The sequence below is a fragment of the Taurulus bubalis genome, assembly GCF_910589615.1.
Source record: "Taurulus bubalis genome assembly, chromosome: 9".
Taxonomy (NCBI): domain Eukaryota; kingdom Metazoa; phylum Chordata; class Actinopteri; order Perciformes; family Cottidae; genus Taurulus; species Taurulus bubalis.
The window spans coordinates 2,689,727-2,709,986 of NC_136597.1; the positions used below are offsets into that span (position 1 = coordinate 2,689,727).

At 41.5% G+C, this 20,260-nt stretch overlaps 2 protein-coding genes across 2 annotated transcripts in view; both read left to right on the forward strand.

The window, feature by feature from the left end:
* Positions 1 to 347: 347 nt before the first annotated feature.
* LOC306741747 (diacylglycerol O-acyltransferase 1-like) lies at positions 348 to 9,641 on the forward strand (the record flags this gene model as incomplete). The annotated part of the gene is made up of 17 exons (XM_079224063.1): positions 348 to 481; positions 993 to 1,080; positions 1,198 to 1,238; positions 2,295 to 2,380; positions 2,879 to 2,931; positions 3,050 to 3,155; positions 4,379 to 4,477; positions 4,572 to 4,631; positions 4,714 to 4,817; positions 5,937 to 5,975; positions 6,161 to 6,202; positions 6,291 to 6,335; positions 7,553 to 7,662; positions 7,754 to 7,819; positions 7,905 to 7,992; positions 8,335 to 8,397; positions 9,429 to 9,641. 17 exons carry the CDS (start codon positions 348 to 350, stop codon positions 9,639 to 9,641), a joined length of 1,437 nt encoding a protein of 478 aa, XP_079080189.1.
* A 3,536-nt stretch (positions 9,642 to 13,177) lies between these two features.
* wwp2 (WW domain containing E3 ubiquitin protein ligase 2) overlaps positions 13,178 to 20,260 on the forward strand; it is a 60,872-nt gene continuing 53,789 nt past the window's right edge. The window contains exons 1-3 of the mRNA XM_079223606.1: positions 13,178 to 13,194; positions 14,371 to 14,452; positions 19,749 to 19,905. Coding sequence (XP_079079732.1) covers positions 14,383 to 14,452; positions 19,749 to 19,905 — 227 coding nt within the window. The 5' untranslated portion in view covers positions 13,178 to 13,194; positions 14,371 to 14,382. The remainder of the gene's footprint in view (positions 13,195 to 14,370; positions 14,453 to 19,748; positions 19,906 to 20,260) is intronic.

Sequence of the window (20,260 nt, forward strand, 5' to 3'; positions counted from 1 at the left end):
ATACATTGCATAGCCTGTAACCCTACAGTGGGTGGGTGGGGTCGGGAGTGAGGCTTTCAAGTTCAATCTGTAATTGTCCTCAGACATGTGTGAAGCCTCTTCCCTGATGGGATAAAAACTGTGAAAATCACTAAAACATATTTACAAAAAAAAAATAAAAATGATGATATCAGTTTTCTCTGAAATAAGCAGCTTTAGCCTTTGTCTTAATATTTCATGTCTAGGATCTAGTGAGACAGTAAGGATGATGTATCTCACAGCAAAGCAACTCATACACACTTTTCTACTTTTCCTGAAGTGAATTCCTCCTCTCTGGACCTGTGTGGAGGAGCCCTCACACAGCTGCCATGAGGAAGAGGTGCTCCTCCATCTGCTCCTCTTCCTCGGCTGAGGAAGACGGAGCAAGCCTCTATGACGGTCTTCCCACTTCTGCCACTGATCCGGCCAGTGACCCACAGTCTGCCCATGCAGCGCTGCTCTGGTTCGCTTTCTCTGATATTTTACTGAAATGAAAGTAGAAAAAAGAACTGCACTAAAAACAGTCCTGCATTAAAAATGCTACAGGAAAAAAATATGCAATGTATAAGGTAAAATAAGATCAAATAAAAAAATCCTTTATTAGTCCCGCAGTGGGGAAATTGCAGGATTACAGCAGAAAGAGACACAAGTAATACATATAAGTGAACCGTAAAACAGTAACAAGAACTGTAAATAATCCACAAGAGCACTATATACAGACAGAATAAACTAGTATTTAAAAAAAATACTAAAAAGTATTTATATTGCACCAATTAAAGTTGATGATTAGCTAAATGTACCTAAAGAATATAAATCCAAAGCAATCAATGCGTAAAATAACCACTGTGAGTGTACTACTGTTATAAGTGTATCATCATCACATGTTACTGACGTGTAATAACGAGAATAACAAGAATTGAAGAGAGGATAGTTACTCAAACATGATAATGACAGAAATATGTCTCTTTGTCCAGTTGCCATCGGGTCCAAGACTCGCTGCTGAGCTCCAACAGCAGCTTCACTGAATACAGAGGCGTCCTCAACTGGATCATCATTCTCTTGGTCAGCTTCTCTCCTTTCTTTTGATTATTCCCAAACACACTTTGACTTAAAGGAGAAACGCCCTCACTGTGACTCATCAGCCCACTGGTGTGTTACTGTGTGTGTCTTTGTCTTCAGGTCCTGACTCACGCCCACTTGTTCTTGGAGAACTTCATACAGTGAGTATATGTGCGTGTGTGTGTGTGTGTGTGTGTGTGTGTGTGTGTATATATATATATGTCTATATATTAGTGGGTAAAATAAGTATTGAACACGTCACCATTTTTCTCAGTAAATATATTTGTAAAAGTGCTATTGATATGAAATGTTCACCAGATGTCGGTATCAACCCAAGTAATCCAGACATGCAAAGAAAACCAAACAAATAAGTTCAGAAATGAAGTTATATGTAATAGAATGGAATGACACAGGAAAAAAATATATTTACTGAGAGAAATGGTGACGTGTTCAATACTTGTTTTACCAGATGTATGTGTGTATATATATACACACACACACACACACACACACACACACACACACACACACACACACACACACACACACACACACACACATTCTACAGGCAAATGCAAATATTATTGAGCATAGATTTTCTAATTGAATTAAGATTTCTGAGCCCTTCTCTAAGCTTCGGCATCGACTTTGTGTTTAACGCTAATTTGCTATTGTTAGCATGCTAGCACGCTACACCAAGATAGTGATCATGGACAAATATCGCACCTGCTTAGCATTAGCATGTTAGCATTGTCGTTTGGATTATATCAGTAGCCAGTTGTTGCCTCGTATATAAAGACAGTTGCAACACGTTTTGCGTATCTCTCAGAGGCGGCAGGGATCACACATTTGTAGGCTAACCAGGCTAACCAGGCTAACCAGGCTAACCAGGAAGTTAGCATCATCCTGGTTCCCTCAAGGAATCGGGGTTTGGATTCCTGTTAAACAAATCAGCTCTGAGGCAAACAATCATTTATGATACACACATAGACTTCATACTCAACTTTTCTGGAGCTTTCAACCACATTTCACATTACCAGAACATGGAACTGCATAATTGGAGTTTTACAGTAAAACACTTTATTATTTAGGAATTATTCTGCATATGAAGCCTGTAAAAAATAAAAAAACTCTTCTTTTTCAGTCAGACCACATCAAAGTTTCCATATGTATGATTTGTATTAGATTCTCATCCTTATACTTCCCCTTTCTAACAGACATGGCTTTTTGATAGATGTCAAAAAGGTCTTGGAGCATCTCATTGAGGACAACTGCAACTGGCCGTCTGTCAACCTCATCGTAGGTGAGCAGCAAAAAATACATTAGATAAAGGAAGTATAGTGGTAGTAGTAGAAGTAGTTCAAAGAGTACTTCACTGATTTGACTTTGCACTCTTTTAACAGATGCATGTTTAAAACAAATTAGGGCTAAATTGATTCAGCAGAAACAGAGATATTGTATTTGTTAACCCACATTTTCTTCCTTTTTCATTTTTTACTTGACACCTGCATTACCCACAATGCAACAAGAAAACTGACAGTTTGATCAGAGATTTAGATATGTTATGCTAAATGCGGCTAACGTAGATTAGCAGCAGGATACAGAGTTGTTTGTAACTCCACCCCCACAGAAGTCTTCAGCTTCAACCACCGCTGACTCAATGACCTCACCTTTTCACAGCTTTGATTGAAACACACATAGTAAGTTGATGTGAGGTTTGGAGCAAGATTGGGTCACTGAAACAGAACATTTTAAACTCAGCTCACTTGTGAGTTAACAATATATCTGTTTTTCTCTTCAGCTGCCAACATGTTTGCCATTACAGCTTTGCTCGTTGAGAGGTCTCAGGAAAAGGTGAGATGGTATATTGTCTTCGTCTCTTTCTCTTTGATCAAGGCTATCCTGATTTTAAAAATGTCAAAATAATTTCCCTGTAAAGGTCAGCGCTTCTATGTCATTGTTTTTCTGTCAGGGTACGCTGTCCCCCACCAGCGGTCATCGTCTACACCTCACAAATCTGGGCGTTCTCCTGCTATTCCCTGCTGCGGTTATTGTACATGAGCCAACCATATCAACAGGTAGCAACTATATATATATATATATATATATATATATATATATATATATATATATATATATATATATATATATATATATATATATATATGTATCATACAATATCAACAGGTAACAACTATAAACAAACATTGGAACAAGTGTCTGTATGTTTTTAACCACAAGTGACTTTTTAACTGCAACGATTATACCTGTGTCCTCGTATTTTATTGTATTGTATTTTATATATTGTTTTGTTTGCTATATGGACCTATGAGTCTGAAATAAAAGGGAATATATATATATATCCCCACTGAACTGATATCCATTAGTGCTGGTCATAATACTATATTTATTCTCTTTTTTTTTGTCGCTGCATCATATATGTACAGAACGTATAGTTGTTACCTGTTGATGTTGTATGATATATATATCATGTGTATACACATATATATCATACAATATCAACAGGTAACAACTATATATATATATATATATATATATATATATATATATATATATATATATATATATACATATATATATATATATATATCATACAATAAAAAAAAGAATAATAATAACCGTATTATGACCAGCTCTAATGGATATCAGTTCAGTTTTTTCTTTCTGCTTGTTTCAGATAGTGAATAACCTATATGACAACATATTTTATATATTTTGGAAGCGTCGCAATCATGAGTACCCTTAAAAAATTAGCTTGAAATGACTAAAGAGCTCTTATTGTACGGGCCAACCAGGCACAGGCCCAGGGGCCCGAATTGTCAGGCGGGCCCCTGGCTTTCACCTACAACATATCACTGAAAGGTTACACGTCTTCCTTGCATCCCGCACACCAGGAGACACACAAGGAAAGATGCAAGGAAAAGAAACAATAGAGGTGGAAACAATGATGCAAAACGGGAGAAGAGACCAGGAAGAGACTCAAAATGACCACAGAGAAACATACAACCACCAAGAGATGTATAACCACTACAAAGAGACGCAAAACAACTACAAATAGACTCAAAATGAGTTCAAAAAAGCTATGAAGTCTGTGTGTCTTGTTCCTCTGAGGAGAGCGGTGGGCCTCCTGCCTCATAATGCTCCGATGCTGAAGAGTTTTAAAAAGCCACCTACAGGCCGGTTGTCATACAAATGGAGTTTTCTTTAGCAATGTTTCCCTCACTGTGCTCTCCATGATGTTTCGTCATTGCTGGGGTGTTTCTGTTTTATTGTCCACCAGGTGGCGCGTTCTTCTCCCTCTGGTTCTACACTGCTCTGGGGATGAAGCTGTATTCATACCAGGAAACTAATCGCTGGTACCGACAGGCAACCGATGCAGGTACTTGTTTCATCGCCATGAGTTGTACTGACTTCATTGCAGAACAAAAACAGAAAGTAAAGCAACATCTTCTTTACATCTGCTCTGTTTTCAGAGACGGACGAGAGTGTTCCTGTCGCTCAGAAGGCCTCCAATGAGCAGCTCACTTTGAGAGGTGCAACCGCTCATCATTCATGAGATGACGATGGATTTCTTTGCATGAATTTTCCTCTTAACTCCGTCCTCTGTTTTCTCAGATCTGTATTATTTCCTATTCGCCCCCACTCTGTGCTACCAGAGAGACTTCCCGTGCACTCCTGCGGTGCGCATCAACAAGCTGCTGCACAGGCTGCTGGAAATGGTGAGCTGAACGCTGGCACCTCTATTATTGTATTTTATTCATTGCATATTTAATCTTTCCTTAGTCAAGATGATCCCGCTCTCTTTCACAATGTGGTCTGAGCCGAGATGGCAGCAGACGTAAAGGTTTCGCCACATTAAACACAGAAAAAGACAACATGAAAATATGGAATGAAAGAGACGACGTATTGACGTACACCAACAAATTGCATTAATCAATTAGCTGTCATTCAGTGTCAGGAGAAAAAACATTCAGTGCTCAAATTATCCTGTTTTTAAAATCGTGCATGCTTATAAAAATAATCTAATTTAAAATGACCTGCAGCAGACGAGGGTCCAGAAGCCTTCACCATGAACACTGCAGGTTATAATGATTAATATTATGTATTATAATTACAGAAGTCACAAATGGCTATCCTTTGGCCTTCGAGGGTATTCACTGTGGAAGATTTAAATTGTCTTATTAAAAATAGATTAAACAAAGAAATTGAGTGTTTAATTTCCTTTATATACATGTAATAATGTATATATATATAACAGACAATTTTGTTTTATATATATATATATACATTATGTACATTTACTATGTCATAATTAAATGAAAAACATACGTTAAAGTTTGGGTTGGTAATCTTAAAAAAAACAGCAATGATTTTTTTTATGATCCTGCTGAAGAAGCCAGCCCCCCGTGATGCGAACTCTGTCGGGGTTTAAAGAGAACGTTCACAAGTGTATCCTTAAAAGGACAATAATTCAGCCTGGGGTTCTGCTCCTAAACTGTGATTGGACGGTTGATTGTTTTTTAATTATCACCTCGCTGTGAAAACTAATGACAGGGATGTTTGTGTTGTCAGCTCTACACTATACTATTTCTATACTTCTGAAATAATTTAAACTCCAACTATTACATTGGTATAACATTTGGGGAACATTGCTTTCATACAGCTAGAAAAATGTTTTTGTCTCTTGACTAAGTTAACCGTATAAGATGAATTCAGTTGTTCAGTATCTGCATCTGACTGTCAATATGCTAAATGCTCCATAGTCCATATGGATAACAAGCTGGTCTGTGATGAGCCTTGGTGTCCAGATCGTTGATCGTAACATTTCCCACCTTCAGGTGATCGTCATCCAGATCATGGTTGGAATTGTGCAGCAGGTACAGCAGCTGGTATTGTACAGTATTTTACTGTGTACTTATCTGGGTACTTACACAGTACACACTATCTATCATAGTTTAGTATCACTATTGTCAAGGTACCTTTACACAATCATGTAGTTATGATTAGTTATAGTTCACTTTACTGTACAAGGTGTGTGTGTGTGTGTGTGTGTGTGTCTCAGTGGATTGAGCCAATCTTCCAGAGGTCAGAAAACTCCTTCTCTGTGAGTGAAACGTAATCCTCTTTAATTGTGAATATTTAAACAAATGCACACCTGTGGAACTCACTTCACTTTAAATTCCTTTCCACAGAGTATGGACATCACCATGAGAGTGGAGCTGCTGGTGGGACTGGTGGTGAGGGATTTAAAAAATATCTTTTCACAATACATTCTTAAGACTTTTCATATGTGTATTTTGATTTCCCAGAACTATAAAGCTCTGAGCTAATAGAGTGCTGCCGGGATGATGTATTTTTGTAGGCCGACCAGGAAGTTCGCTTCACAATGGTTCCCTCTACAAAATGCCAATGGGATTGTTTTCCATTGGATATTGATTTACTGCAGAAAATAATCTCTGTGGCAAACAAACGTTTATGATATTTCCACGTTTTGTTCAGCAAAATAATCTTCACAAACGGATTATTGGAGCATAAATGAAATCGGCATAAGTAAAAAGCTAGCGTTAAACGACCCACACCGCGGTCTCATGGGTATAAACACAACGAGGCTGTGAAGGCGGACTAGTCTGGGATGATGTGTCGTCGTCTCATTTAGCCACCTGTTAGCGCCTGTTAAAGACACGTAAAAGCGTTAAAACCAATTGGAAGATTACAATAAATGGGTATTAACCCCATCGGTTCGGAGCCTTTTTTTTTACAGATTTTTCATAAATGAGGAACTGAGTTTAAAAAAAAACTCAAACGCTTCTAGATCATCAACCACAGGTCTGATCTAATACATGTAAAGGGCTAAAGTGCTGTGAACCCTTGTGAGAAGAGAAACGATGGACCCTTTTTTTTTTTTAAATGATCGTTATATTTTTATAATTCCGTAAACTCCTCAACATGACTGAGCGATTATTTAACTAATTTAGTACCTCTAACAACATTTTTTATCAGACTCTTGACTTTTGATCATATTTATGCAGAAAATAAACAATACATATTATTATTTTATTTTTTAAAGGCAAGGAGTTGCTGATTCTTTAGAGATCAAGGTCATATGAGCTGTAGAACAATATATTTATATATATATATTTACTGATGTATTTTATGTTGTCGAACAAAATGTTAACATTTTTTAATTTTGTGTTGACCACAGACCTTATTTCATGTAACCAAAAAAACATTAAAAAAACAAGGTCCCAGGTGTGCAGACTCATTTCCTGGTTTTAGATCTTCTCTGTGAGGAAAGTGGTCCCAGATACGGAGGGGGAGGAGCATGTTTGCATGACGATTAGAGTCCAAAGTGTGTACACTGTTGTACATGACAACAACAGAGACTCACATAGCTGTTAAATGGCGTCATGGTATCTCTATATCTATATATATCTATAACACATTTTCTTGACAGGCGCCGACGCATTTCCTCTGGCTCCTCCTCTTCTTCTTGAGTCACTCCTACCTGAACTTCTGCGCCGAACTGCTGCGCTTTGGTGATCGACATTTTTATGGAGACTGGTGGTCAGTTGCACAAAAACGACAAAATAAATTCTGCACATTGTGACGTTGCACATCCAGCACTGCCTCACTGAGTCACGACTCTCATTCACAGGAACGCTACCACTCTGTTCACGTTCTGGAAGAACTGGAACGTTCCCTTTCAGAAATGGTGTCACAGGTATTATTAGAGTCTGACGCTCGGATTACACGAATACCAAATAATGTGCCTTAACTTTTGCTCCCCTCTCTTGCCGTATGTGAAGACATGTGCGCGCTCGCCTGTTGGAAAAGAACGTTCCCCCATCACGAGCAGAGCTGCTGGTCTTCCTGATGTCGGCCGCTCTGTTTGAGGTACAGTCTGATCTCCTGTGAAGCTCATTTTACTAAACATGTGAATCACTGGTTGATTAGTTTGGTAGCAGAGGACATAAGACATTGGAAATCTGGAATACATTGGGATTTAAAGCTGAATAAAGTGTTGCAGAAGCGTAGTAACTACCCCATAACTTGTATTCCTCAGAGTACAAGAGGACGTCCATTTTTTCCTTCCAGCTTGTGGTTGCAGAATTCCTTGAGGGTTACAAGTTATTTTTGCAGTGCCTGAATCATACTGTGGAGATTACAGGGCTATTGGCTCAAACAACCCATGCAATAATAACCTGTTTAATGGTGCTTGTTATCTCTTCTACACAGTATATGATTGCTCTGCCCCTGCACAGCTGCCGTCTGTGGATCTTCCTTATGATGCTGTTTGAGGTGAGGATCAGTGGCAGCTGGTGGTTATTTGCCTGGATGGGACAATGTTGTCATCTGGCGTTGACTGCAACTTGGCTGTTACATTTACTCAACAGTTGAATCATAAAAGCAAACACACTCCATCCACCGGCTCAGCTGAGCTACTTATTCTAACGGTCTCTTTTCTAACTAAACCGAGGCATCCACTAGAAAGCTCCCCTCGGCTTTACGAAGCTTCATAGAGACTTTCAGCTCATTGTTTAGCTGTCCGGACGCAAATGTACTGGTTTGGTTCATTCCCGTTGGTCTCATAGTATCAACAGACAGCTGTCTTCAAAGAAAAGGCTCTGCTAAACCCAGTGTACCTGCTCATCAGCCAGCAGCAGACAGGTTAGAGAGGCTAGCTAGTGAATTAGTGGAGCATTTCTCAGCTAAAGAGACAGATAGATCCCTAAGGACTTGTTGGAGACCAAAGAAGACCTAAAAGGAGAGTGAATATTCATGGTCATATTACTGGACAGGTCTACCGGGCACAGGCGTCACTCAAAAAGACGATTACAAACTACGAAGAGACTCAAAATGACCACAAAGAAACAGAACAACTTCAAAGAGACTCTGTAGAACTGGTGAGTTCTAGACGAAAGCCTGGGAAGATCTTGGCATATATAAAGGTTCTCGGTCGTACCCCCTGGGTTTGGTTCTGTAAGGACCCTTAGAAGATGGACATTTTCTGGAAAGAACCTGGAAAGAGGGTTCTGGATGGAACCATTACACCATAGAAGGGTTCTCTGTAGAACCTTTCATAGGGGGTTCTGGATGGAAACGTTCACAGATGGTTCTATGGAGAACTCTTTATGTTGTGTTCTAGTCAGAACCCTCTGAAAGAGTTCCAGGTGGAACCTTTGAAAAGGGTTCTACCAGGAAACTAAAGGGTTCTTATTGGGACAAGCCAAAGAACCCTCAGTGGTTTTCGTTGGCACTTGTATTCCTCAGAGGATAGGCTGGGCAAGAGGACGGCCATTTTTAAATCCCACTGTGTCTTTTCCTTCCAGCTCGTGGTTGCAGTATTCCTAGCAAACTATTTCCAGGGAAACTATGGCAACGGCTTAGTGTGGCTGCGCCTCCTGCTGGGTCCTCTTCTGGCTGTGATCACCTACTTCCACGACCACTACATCAGCTTCCGTCACCCTAATCTTCAGCCGTCGCCCTCACCGCTGACATCAGACCACAGGCTTCCCAGCGCCGTTTTCCTGCAGCCTCAGTGATCGACTGTCTGAAAGAAATTCTGACCCATTGCATCATATTTACAAGTAGACCCTGAGGACACCGCTGTGATCCAGAGTTCAGTGAATGCTGACTATCTCTGTCGAAGGATCCATTTTGATGTTTTGGAGTTATAATCCACAACCTCTACCCAACTCAGCGATAGAGATATGATCTGACTCATAAATGGACATATTGCATGTTGGAAAAGAGCACTGGCTTGCAACATGTCCTACTACAGTATACTTTGTTGGACAACCTGTCATTTTGGTGTGAATCTCTGATCAACGTGACTACCAGCTTCAACACCAAGAAGGTCCTTATATGGTGTCATGGTGCCCTGCGGTGAGCAGGCCTCAGTCTGACAAACGCAAAGCAGAAGTCGTGTATGGGCTCCTATAGTCTTAAACAGTCGACAGGGTGGGTGTACAGATTGCAGGAAACAGGCCGTTGAGATGTGCAGAACAGATTAGACCCTTTAGTGAACCAGGCGGCTGAGAAGCTGACCTACCGGATCCTCACAGGGGTCAGGGGGCCATAAATTAGACTTTTAGGTTGAGGGGTCACAGGAACGTGTGTTCTCGTGACCCCGAAGGTTTGATTCTCTTTACAGGGTAAAAACGATGGGTGTTTGTTTTACTTTCCTTAATATGATATATAATACTATAATCTAGTGATGCTCCGGGTCAACGAGAACGTGTCTGAGTAAGACCGTGATCCACTTTTGCATAAGAGTACGGTATACTGGAGATACTCTTGACATATAATCAATGCTTGGCAAGTGTTAAATATGAATTTAGAAAAATTAAACTATGGTGCCTCTTCAATGACCTTTGTATTAAAGTGATGATAAAAGGTTGATTTGTAACAGGTGCATGTGTGAGGACTGAGAGGATGAGTGGAAACGAGGCTGATAAGACTGCAGGTTAAAAAAGGAGAAGTAACACAGGAACGAACGGGGGTGCAAGAAAGCCCAGTGCTTCAGCCCCTCAAAAAATGAAGGGATGTCCGAGTTGAAATTTGGAACAGAATAATAAGTTTTCGGGGCGTTGCGTTCGAGCGAGTGAGGTGATCAGACGTAGCGATACTTTGGTGTAGGTGAAGCTTTAGGTTTTCTCCGTACTATCAGTAGAGCCTCAGTTCTCCTGTCCTCTCAGTTTTCTTCTAAGTACTTTCGAAGTTGCATTTGTAACTGGTAAATCCTTTTCTATCTTTGGTGAAATAAATATTGATTGATATCAAAGTTTAAATCAAGTCAGCGCGTTCGTAGCCCACTTCTTTGATTTCCTCAATTCTTGGCACCGAGCCATCAGAGATCCAGAGGCGGAGCTCCACGTCGACGCGCCCCGAGGTGAGTCTGAGGTTCATCCATCACGGCTACACTCACTGATGAAAATACAGGACACACTTACACAACAGACTCATATTTGTTGTAATGAACTAGAGAGAGTTATGGTGACTTGTTGACCTCTGACTGTCCGCTGGACCCCGCTGGGTGTCTACGGGTAGAGAGCGGGTTTAATACGTATTAAATCCCCTTGTAAGAGTTTGTCATGAATGCCTTAATTGTTGGTAGTTTGATAGCATCCGAGCCGAAAGCCTAAGATAACCCAGGTAGTCCCTCTCTGGAGAACCGGGTCGTGTGTGACGGTCGGATCTCGTGTTGCTTGGTGACTTATTTTACTGTTCAGTTATTTTTGTGGTTGTGAGGTTTTGGGAACATATTCTGATTTCCTAGTTTAGCACCAGGTCATATTCCTCCACGGAGGCTTATTCTGCTCGAGGCTGGACGGGTGACCCGTGTGTCCGAGCCCAGCGCGGTGGGCTGGTGGTCTGAGACGCGGCTGGACCCTCACGGTGTCCCGTGTCAAGCCTGCATTCGAGCTTCTCTCTCTCTCTCTTTCTATCCCTCATGTGAATTACATCTTGAAAGCATTTGATTTGTATATTAAAATAAAATAAATAAACGGTTAACGTGCAGGAATAACACTTACACTGCTGAGATAAAGAGCCCACCAGCCTAAACTGCTTAATAACTTACACTTCTGACAAATGTTAATGCAATAAACAACAGATTCAGTATTTCTTCGTCTACATGAGGCTTGTTGAATGTGACCGAGAAATGAACTGCAGCACTAAGAATAAAGATCTGTGTGATCATTCATTAAACGAGTCAGCAGCACAGAAGATAAGGTTGCTGCTTCCCCTGATGTGTCAACGCCTGGTTTAAGGGGCCCGAGCTCATCTATGTTTACCGTAAGTTTCTTGGACACGATCCAACCAGGAAATACAAGGAATATTTGTGCCTCATGGTTCAATAAGTTCAAGGGTGGATTGATTCAACGCACGTCTACCAGTCAAGTACAATGTGTATCGTCCTTAATGATAGTTTGTCATAGTTCCTCTAGCATATACTGTACACTGAGATCAGGCTGGACCAAGAACTCTACCAAGAGTTGTGTGACCTCATGGTCGGGATGAACAGCTAGATCCCATCCCACTCAATCTGGGATTGTCTCCCAGCTATCTCCTTAATCATGAATTCCTCCTTCAGCTCTGGTTCAGTCCACCAACCACTCAACCCTACTACAACCTCTACTATGAGTAATTAACAGCCCATCTCAAATCTCCCCTTTCTGTCAAAAAAAAGGAATTTAAAGCCCACCTCGTCTCCGACAACCTGTTAAAAAATCACCGATACTGCCCTCTCCTGGCGAAGGTCATCTCTCACAACAACAGATCATCAACAAGGCGTCCCCCAGGGTTTGGTGCTTGGTCCTCTCTCGTTCTACTTACTCTCCCTTGGTGACATCATACGGCGGCATGGCCCCCACATCCACTGCTTCGCAGATGAGACTAAAACAAGAATGATATATATATATATATATATATGGACCAATTTCTGAAAATGGCAACCATTACTGTCCCGATCTGCACAATACATTATTTATAAGAAACCAACTTAAATGATGCTGGTCCTTGGTGAGGCCCTTTATGTTTATAACACTAAAATTAGACAGTCTCAAATAAAATACATGCAAAAATGTATGCCACATCTGGAACACTTATAACTGCCACAACAGAGCTAGGAGGAGAGTTCATTATATTGAACAGTCAGCTGTCCCAAGAATCCCAAGAAATAAAATAGAAAATAATTGAATGCAGCTTTAAAGTTAAAACGTGTATATTAAATATGGGAGTTTATCATTACATCTGTTTCCATTGGAGCTACTTGAACCGATTTGCTGTAGTGTCTTGATATTTTTGGGAATAATATTTGATTTCTCTCTTTTGATACCTATTTATTCTGTTTGCTCTAATATTTATAATTGACTATAATATACTAAATATCTTTAATAATTGTTGCTATACGTTCTATTTTTTTAATCTAAATCAATATAAGCTTAACTGTAATTTTAAATAATTAACGTTACCATTGTTTATGACCCACAATCCTTTGTGCAATGAAAAAAAACTACCATTGGTCACGTGATATTGTTACTGAGGCGGAAATGAAAGTTCACTAGCAACAGCAGCGGAGCACAGCTGACAAAGGTACGGGGAAGGTTACATTTAAGCCTACATTTAGGGTGTTTTAATATATATAACGTTTTCTGACGTGAACCACGTCACTATAAATGCAGTTTTACTTGTTGTCAAGTGGTTAGAACCGGTTTAATCGACATGTCCTTTTGTAAAACCCCACTACGAAGCTCGCTCGCTAACAGCTAGCTTCTTCTGGGTGAAGCTAACCAGAATTCCACTCACCGGACGGGACACGTCGCAACTTCCCCTTCAAAACAAAAGCCACAACGCTGGGAAACATGTGGTTTATGTGGCAAGCAACACTGTGTGGGCTACGTAATGCCATTTCCTCTCCGTAAATACTCTCCTCTGAGTTTAGTGTGTGCGACATGGCTCACAACACCCTGCAACATCACACGCTCGCTAGCTGCGCTTTAGTTTGAAAAACGATGACCGGAAGTCAGTGGTTTCGCCGCCGCGCTTGACAGTGATGCATATAAATGCCTTGATCATCTTCCGTGTTTGTGTTTTGTGCGCAACAGCCAAGGGTATTTAAATCCGAGGACAATGAAATCTGCGTAGCGGGAATAGTTATATATTTACTTGTCTTCATGGCGTTTAGCCAACAATCGCTGAGGAGCGGGTTTAGCTTCAGCTGGTTTCACAAGGCTGACGGAAGATGCTGTGCGCTTTTGTTGTGATTGCTGCGATCTGATTGTCTGTGTGGTCGTTTGGTGAACACGACACGGTTTATAGTTTACAGGCGTTTTGTTCCGGCCAGGTCACACGTGACCATGCATCTCTGGGGCCTGTCTGCTCTCAGAGATGATGCTGAGATGCCACCAGCAGTCACCTTGGTGACGCTGATGACAGGATGAGATCCAGGACTAGGGTTAGGGTCGTTTCTTAATACACAAAGCAAAGGCCAGTATCTACAACAGCTCCACACGACAGTTCAGTGTCGCTGCGTCCTCGCATATGCAGTCTTCTTTAAATGCAATCCAGCAGGATACATCTCTGACTTTGCTCAAGGTGATGTTGATAGAGTCCGATGAGAGCAGGGAACAAATGAATGCCTCATTTGGCTCAGCTGCTAAATCTACCTGTAATATAAGTTGTTTTATTTTTCTATTACAATCCTTTGCAATGGTGTGTGTGTGTGTGTGTGTGTGTGTGTGTGTGTGTGTGTGTGTGTGTGTGTTTCAGAGCTGTGAGGTCATGGCAGCTGCTGGTGTGAGCAGACCTGGCGGTGCCCAGACCACTGAGAAGTCTCAGCTGATCTTGAAAGGTAATGATGCTTTTTTTTGTCATCTCTATGAGTAACTGATATGAATATTGGAGACAATGCTGCACATGAGGCAGCAGGATGTCACCGGTCACATTAAGATATCGCCTCTGTATGGCGTCCCAACTAATGAAACCTTTTTCTCAATTTGAGCTCGTCCTCTTTTAAATATGATGGCTCAACCTGACCCATCATTCTATACTCCTCTTTCATTACTGGTAGTCAGAAGTAGATCTACATTTTTCATTCTCAATTCTGATACCGATCCGATATCAGTGACGTCCCGAATAATAATTTCAAGTGTAAAGTGTCAAAAGTTCTAAATGTTCTCCTTTTACTTTGTTATAGTCATCTATCGGTGTTATTTAAATAAAACGCACAACTCAAATGATTAGGAAACACATTTTTATTTACATGTTTGCTTTGAAAAAATATATCTTGGCATTAGTAGTTTATTGATGTATTATAAGCTGCTTAGAGCTAGGAAGTAATACTTCATCAATTATAAGTAATATCTATGTCGCTGTGAAAACATCTCCTTTAAACTACTGGATTTATTCAAGTTTCTCACCAAAAACGTACCGTTTACAAGATTATATTTGAACACATCATGAAAGTTATAATTTACTTTCAGCCCAATAATATTTTTTACTGAATGGAGCTTGAACACATCATAATGTAGCTAAATGCAGCCTCCGTTAGCGTTAGCTGTTAGCTCCGTTAGCGTTAGCTGTTAGCTCCGTTAGCTGTTAGCTCCATTAGCTGTTAGCTGTTAGCTCTGTTAGTGTTAGCTCTGTTAGTGTTAGCTGTTAGCTCCGTTAGTGTTAGCTCTGTTAGCGTTAGCTGTTAGCGCTTTTAGTGTTAGCTCCAATAGTGTTAGCTGTTAGCTCTGTTATGCCGTGTTCACACCGGACGCCGCGTCCCCCGCGGCAGTTTACTCGCGAGAGTAGAAAGAGGGTGTTCACACCAAACGCGAATTCGCGCCGCGACCAAAGGGGCGTGGCTTATCTCCGTCATCGTCGCTTCTCTCCAAGAAAAGGAGCCATCTTTTTCTCTATCGACCATGGAAGAAGTAACCTCTATTGCTACGGTCTACTTGTTGTGGAAGTCCGACCAACAACGTCGTAACCTCAAACGCCGTCGTGTTTGGGTCCACAACACCACCCGCAAACGCACACAGCTCGGTGAATTTCACCGACTCCTCCAGGAACTGCGTCTGGATGACCGCCGCTTCCAGGGCTACTTCAGGCTAAACGTTAGCCAGTTTGAGGACCTGTTGGCTCGGAACATTAGCAGACACTTTAGTCTAGTGTTACTTCTTCAGACATATGCATCTTTTTCCTAACCAGACTGTGATGTTGCGTCTTCACTTCTCGACTGACCTGCCCTGTCTGTGGATGAACCTGCTCTCTCGGGGCTCTCTGGTACGGACTCTGCGGTCCGGACTTCCTCGACCCTCCGCCCCATATTCCCGCTCGTCTCCCGCGGAGTAATAAAGGGGTCGAGGAACGACAGGACCGCAGAGTACCTCCACTTTTTATTCCCCTGTGCTCCACTGCCACTTCTCTGACCATCTTTCTCCCTTCTTCTTTCCTTCAGATATGTGTCTCTCAGGTTCTTCCATTTTCGGCGGCAAATATCCTCTGCCATGAAAGACATATGCCGGCGGTTGGTTCATAGTAAAGTACAACAAATAGCTTGAATAAAAGCATATACATACAATCAGGTAGTCCCAAGTCCTCCGAAATTGCCCGCCACGCAACATCCTTCTTTGTTCGGTCTCGGTACATGTAGGAGAAAGTATCGTACAGTTCCGGATGACCACAAACAGTGACAATAAGCGAGTCCTCCATCTTGTCTGATGCAACAGCGACAGGACGGCAGTGACGAGTGGAACATCTCAACGCTGATTGGCTGCCGCAACTTTGCGTCACGCGATTTCTCCGCCAGAGTTGGGATAATTCAACTCACGCGAATTCGCGCCGTGTCCTTCGCTTTGTTCGCCCCAGGTCAAACGTTCTGTTCGCGCCGCCTCGAACGCGTCTATCTCGCCGCGCCGCGAATAAATCGCCAATTCGCGTCGCAGCGCGTCTGTGGATTGACTTTACATGGAATCTGGTCGCGCCGCGTCCGGTGTGAACACAGCATTAGTGTTAGCTGTTAGCTCCGTTAGTGTTAGCTGTTAGCTGTTTGCTCCGTTAGTGTTAGCTGTTAGCTCCGGTAGTGTTAGCTGTTAGCTCTGTTATTGAGCAAACCAGGACTGTTCTCTCCATCCATAAGAAACACAAAGCTTTTCGCAATTTTAGCTATTTCCTTTGAAAATAAAGAGCGGGTCGTCTTGACACCTCACATACAGTAATATTCTTGTCCTTTCTGCACTCGTCATTGATCCTAAGGCCATTTTTGTAACTTTCACAACTACTCATCATCATTAACTCACTCTTCTGTTTTCAAGAATCATTTTGATTTGTGACAGTTTAGGACGGTAAGTCAGATGGGTCAAAAGACTCCAGCTGTCAGAGGATTGTTGTCATACAAAATAATGACATTAATAATTATATAAGTAAAGCAGCTTTGATCAGTATTTTATATTATCGGTGGCTCCCACCTGTCTGTGAAAGCGGTCGCTTAAAGTTTTGAACCCACAGACTTTTATTTTTACGTGACGCTTACCTTCAACTCTGAGGAGCTTTCTGGAGAAATTGGGAAAATCAGTGGCAACCACTTTTTAATACATGTTTATTATTTGTTGCATTAGGGATATTTAGTTATTACTGTTGCAGTCAGAACCAGAACCAGAACCGGACAACGCTGAACGTGTGAATGCGATTAATTCTCCAGCAGCGTATCTCGACCCCTCGCACCTCCTCACTTTCCCAAAACCTACGCTGGGTTCTTCCACCCTCTCACTCCCTCACCTCCTCCTCAGAGATCTGCTAACGTCTCGTCTGTGATAGGAGGTCGTACAGACCGAGGCCTCTCTGTCGTCATTCATTCATCCGGCCTCTCATCATCGGCCTACTAGACTTCAAAGCTGCTAACCCGGCCTAAGCCCAGCTGTCGGCCTTTAGGTTGCAGAGCTACCAGTAGCGCTGCGAGTGAGTCAAATATCACAACATGCAGAGAGACCTGTGTACTCAGAAAGGGTTGAGGAGGTTCCTCAGTTCTCTGTAAGAAGCCAGGGAGCATCGGGACATTTCATTTACAAACTGTTTCATGCATTCATGGTTCATGCGTTCATGTTATTCGGTTGCTGCCGTTCAACTGGTGCGAACACTGGAAACCCGCATTAGAGGCTCGTTGAGACCATGTCATTATTTCCCCCAGACCCCAGTCTCATGGAAATGAATGAAAGTTGCACCACAGATGTTTTTCCTTTCCTCCACTAGAGGGCGATGTTTATTGTTGGTCTGTTTGCTCGGCTCACCAAGAACACACATTGCACCCCAAATCCATAGATCTAGTATTATTGTCACACGATCAGTGACAAGTATGCTTAAAATAACTGTATTTCCCACAATGCATAGCGAGGAAAGGAACACTAAGCTGGAAAAAAAGTAAAGCAAACTGTGAACAGTATAAATGGCTCAAGAAACATCTCAGAAAGCAATACAAAAATAATATTAATGTGACTTTTTTTATAAAGATTTACTGTCTCTTTGTTTAATTGCCATTCTAAAGTTGCACTTTGATATCTGAAGGTAGAAATAATGTATAATTCCCTGTGAAGTATGTTATGGCATGCTGTAGTATATAGTGTGTAGTGATGCTGGCAGAATCTTTAATTCTGAAAACATATTACTGTTGTGTGGTGTCCTCGCCATGAGCTGTAAAAAAGGACTCGCTGGAGCTGACGATAAACATTTGATCAGTACCTCAAGTACAAAACCATTAGAAAACTATTAGAAGAAACTATTAGAAGTGGGAAACAATCTCACTTCTAATTATTCCACCTGTGATCCTACAGAGCTTTAACTCTTTACTTTAATGTAGTCCCTTAAAACACATACAATCATTTTATGTACAAATCATTTGAATTGTGTATTGATGACGGCAACAAAGTAAAAGGATGACAATTCAAATTTATGACGATTGAAAACAATAACAGTTGCATTTCTAAAACTAGCAAGAGACCAGATTAAAAACAGAGATCCAAACCTAAAAACCACCCCGTGTTGTCAACTCTTCTCCAATGAAAGTAGCTAACAGCGCTAGCTCCAAAAGTCGCTAAATGTGGTGAGAAAGTCAGCAAGTGGTCAACACAGAGGCTTCCCTCAGGAGGAGACACTCCCCCAAAATATACAGAATGAACGTAAACAACAAACATGGCTATTGTTAGCACTCACAGCTGTTAAGCTAGCAGCTGAGGGCACAGCTCTGGTTCCTTTTTATGAGTCAGAGCATGGGATTTATGGCTTTATGGATTTTTATGGAAGCTGTTTTTGAAGAAGATTACCTTCCCTGGCTTTAATCTCTGGAGTCTACGCTTCTCTGTGTGAACATGTGAGGCCGATGCTGTGAGCTGGTTTACGTTTCCTCTGTTAGCTCCTCAAATAAAAGGCTTTCTGTTTGCAGATGACTTCATTGTGGAGGCTCGGTCTCACCGACTGGCACAGTTTATTATTTAAAAGACATTATGGCCGAGGTGTTGTTGATATAAAGGCGGAACCTTTGACCTGTAATAGAAACACATTTCCTCATTGTGCCACAGTCACAGAGTCGCTTTCCCACTGGAAAAACCCCAAAACATCTGGCTTTTGTCTTCAGTGGGAAAAGTTACATTTGGCAGTGAAGGAAACGCGGCGCCCGGGTAGACGCTGCTTTCACGCCCTTTGTCGGTGCGATGCCACACCACGTGTGTTAACAAGGGATTTTGACTGTTGTCATCATTTAATAACTTAAAAAAAATAGATTAATATGCTCCTTTCAAAACCAGCAGACTCCATTCAGTGTCATTGCTACTTTTCATTCAACAGAAACAAACAAAAAACGTTGTTAGTCAGATATATATTTAGAAAACGGCATTAACTGCATCTGTCTTAACATACTCTTGCTTGTTAATTGTAATCTTTCATGTTTTCTATTCTTATGTCATGACTATCTACTACGACACATTCCTTGTATGTGTATCATACTGGGTAATAAACCCTTTCTGGTTTCTCTCCGTGCTGATTCTGTAATGAGAGTGTCCCATCAAGAGACTAGAACTGTGTTGGTTCTTTCCAATAGTTGAAGCACATGAACAAAAATAACACGTTGTACAATTCTAACATTCCCCTGTTTCCCCTCCATCTGTCAGTGGTGTCGGCGAAGCCTCAGTCTCCCAAGCTGCCAAACCGACACTCTCGACTCAGCTCCTTTGTGGAGGTGACCGCAGACGGGCTGACCAGCGAAACCAAAAAGACGGGCAAGCGCAGTGGACACCTCGAGCTGCAGTGGAACGAAGACCTCACCCTGTGAGAACACACACACACACACACACACACACACACACACACACACACACACACACACCGTGACTATCACTCCCTCCAGGAAACACACGACACCTCGGTTCTTCTGTTACTGATGGATTTATTCTTCAGCGCACCGTCCAGCTGTTTGAATACATTTCAACACACAAAACAAGTTGGCGTTCACGTTACACAATAAACTGTTTAACATAAACGACATACTGCACACGACCCAGAGGGAGACGGCTCCACTTGGAGAACAATACTATACTTTGTTGTCACTTTAACTTAAATCTTTTATCGGAGTAAACACTTCTACCGCTGCTCATGTCTTCAGGAGCGTCACCACTAAAAGCGT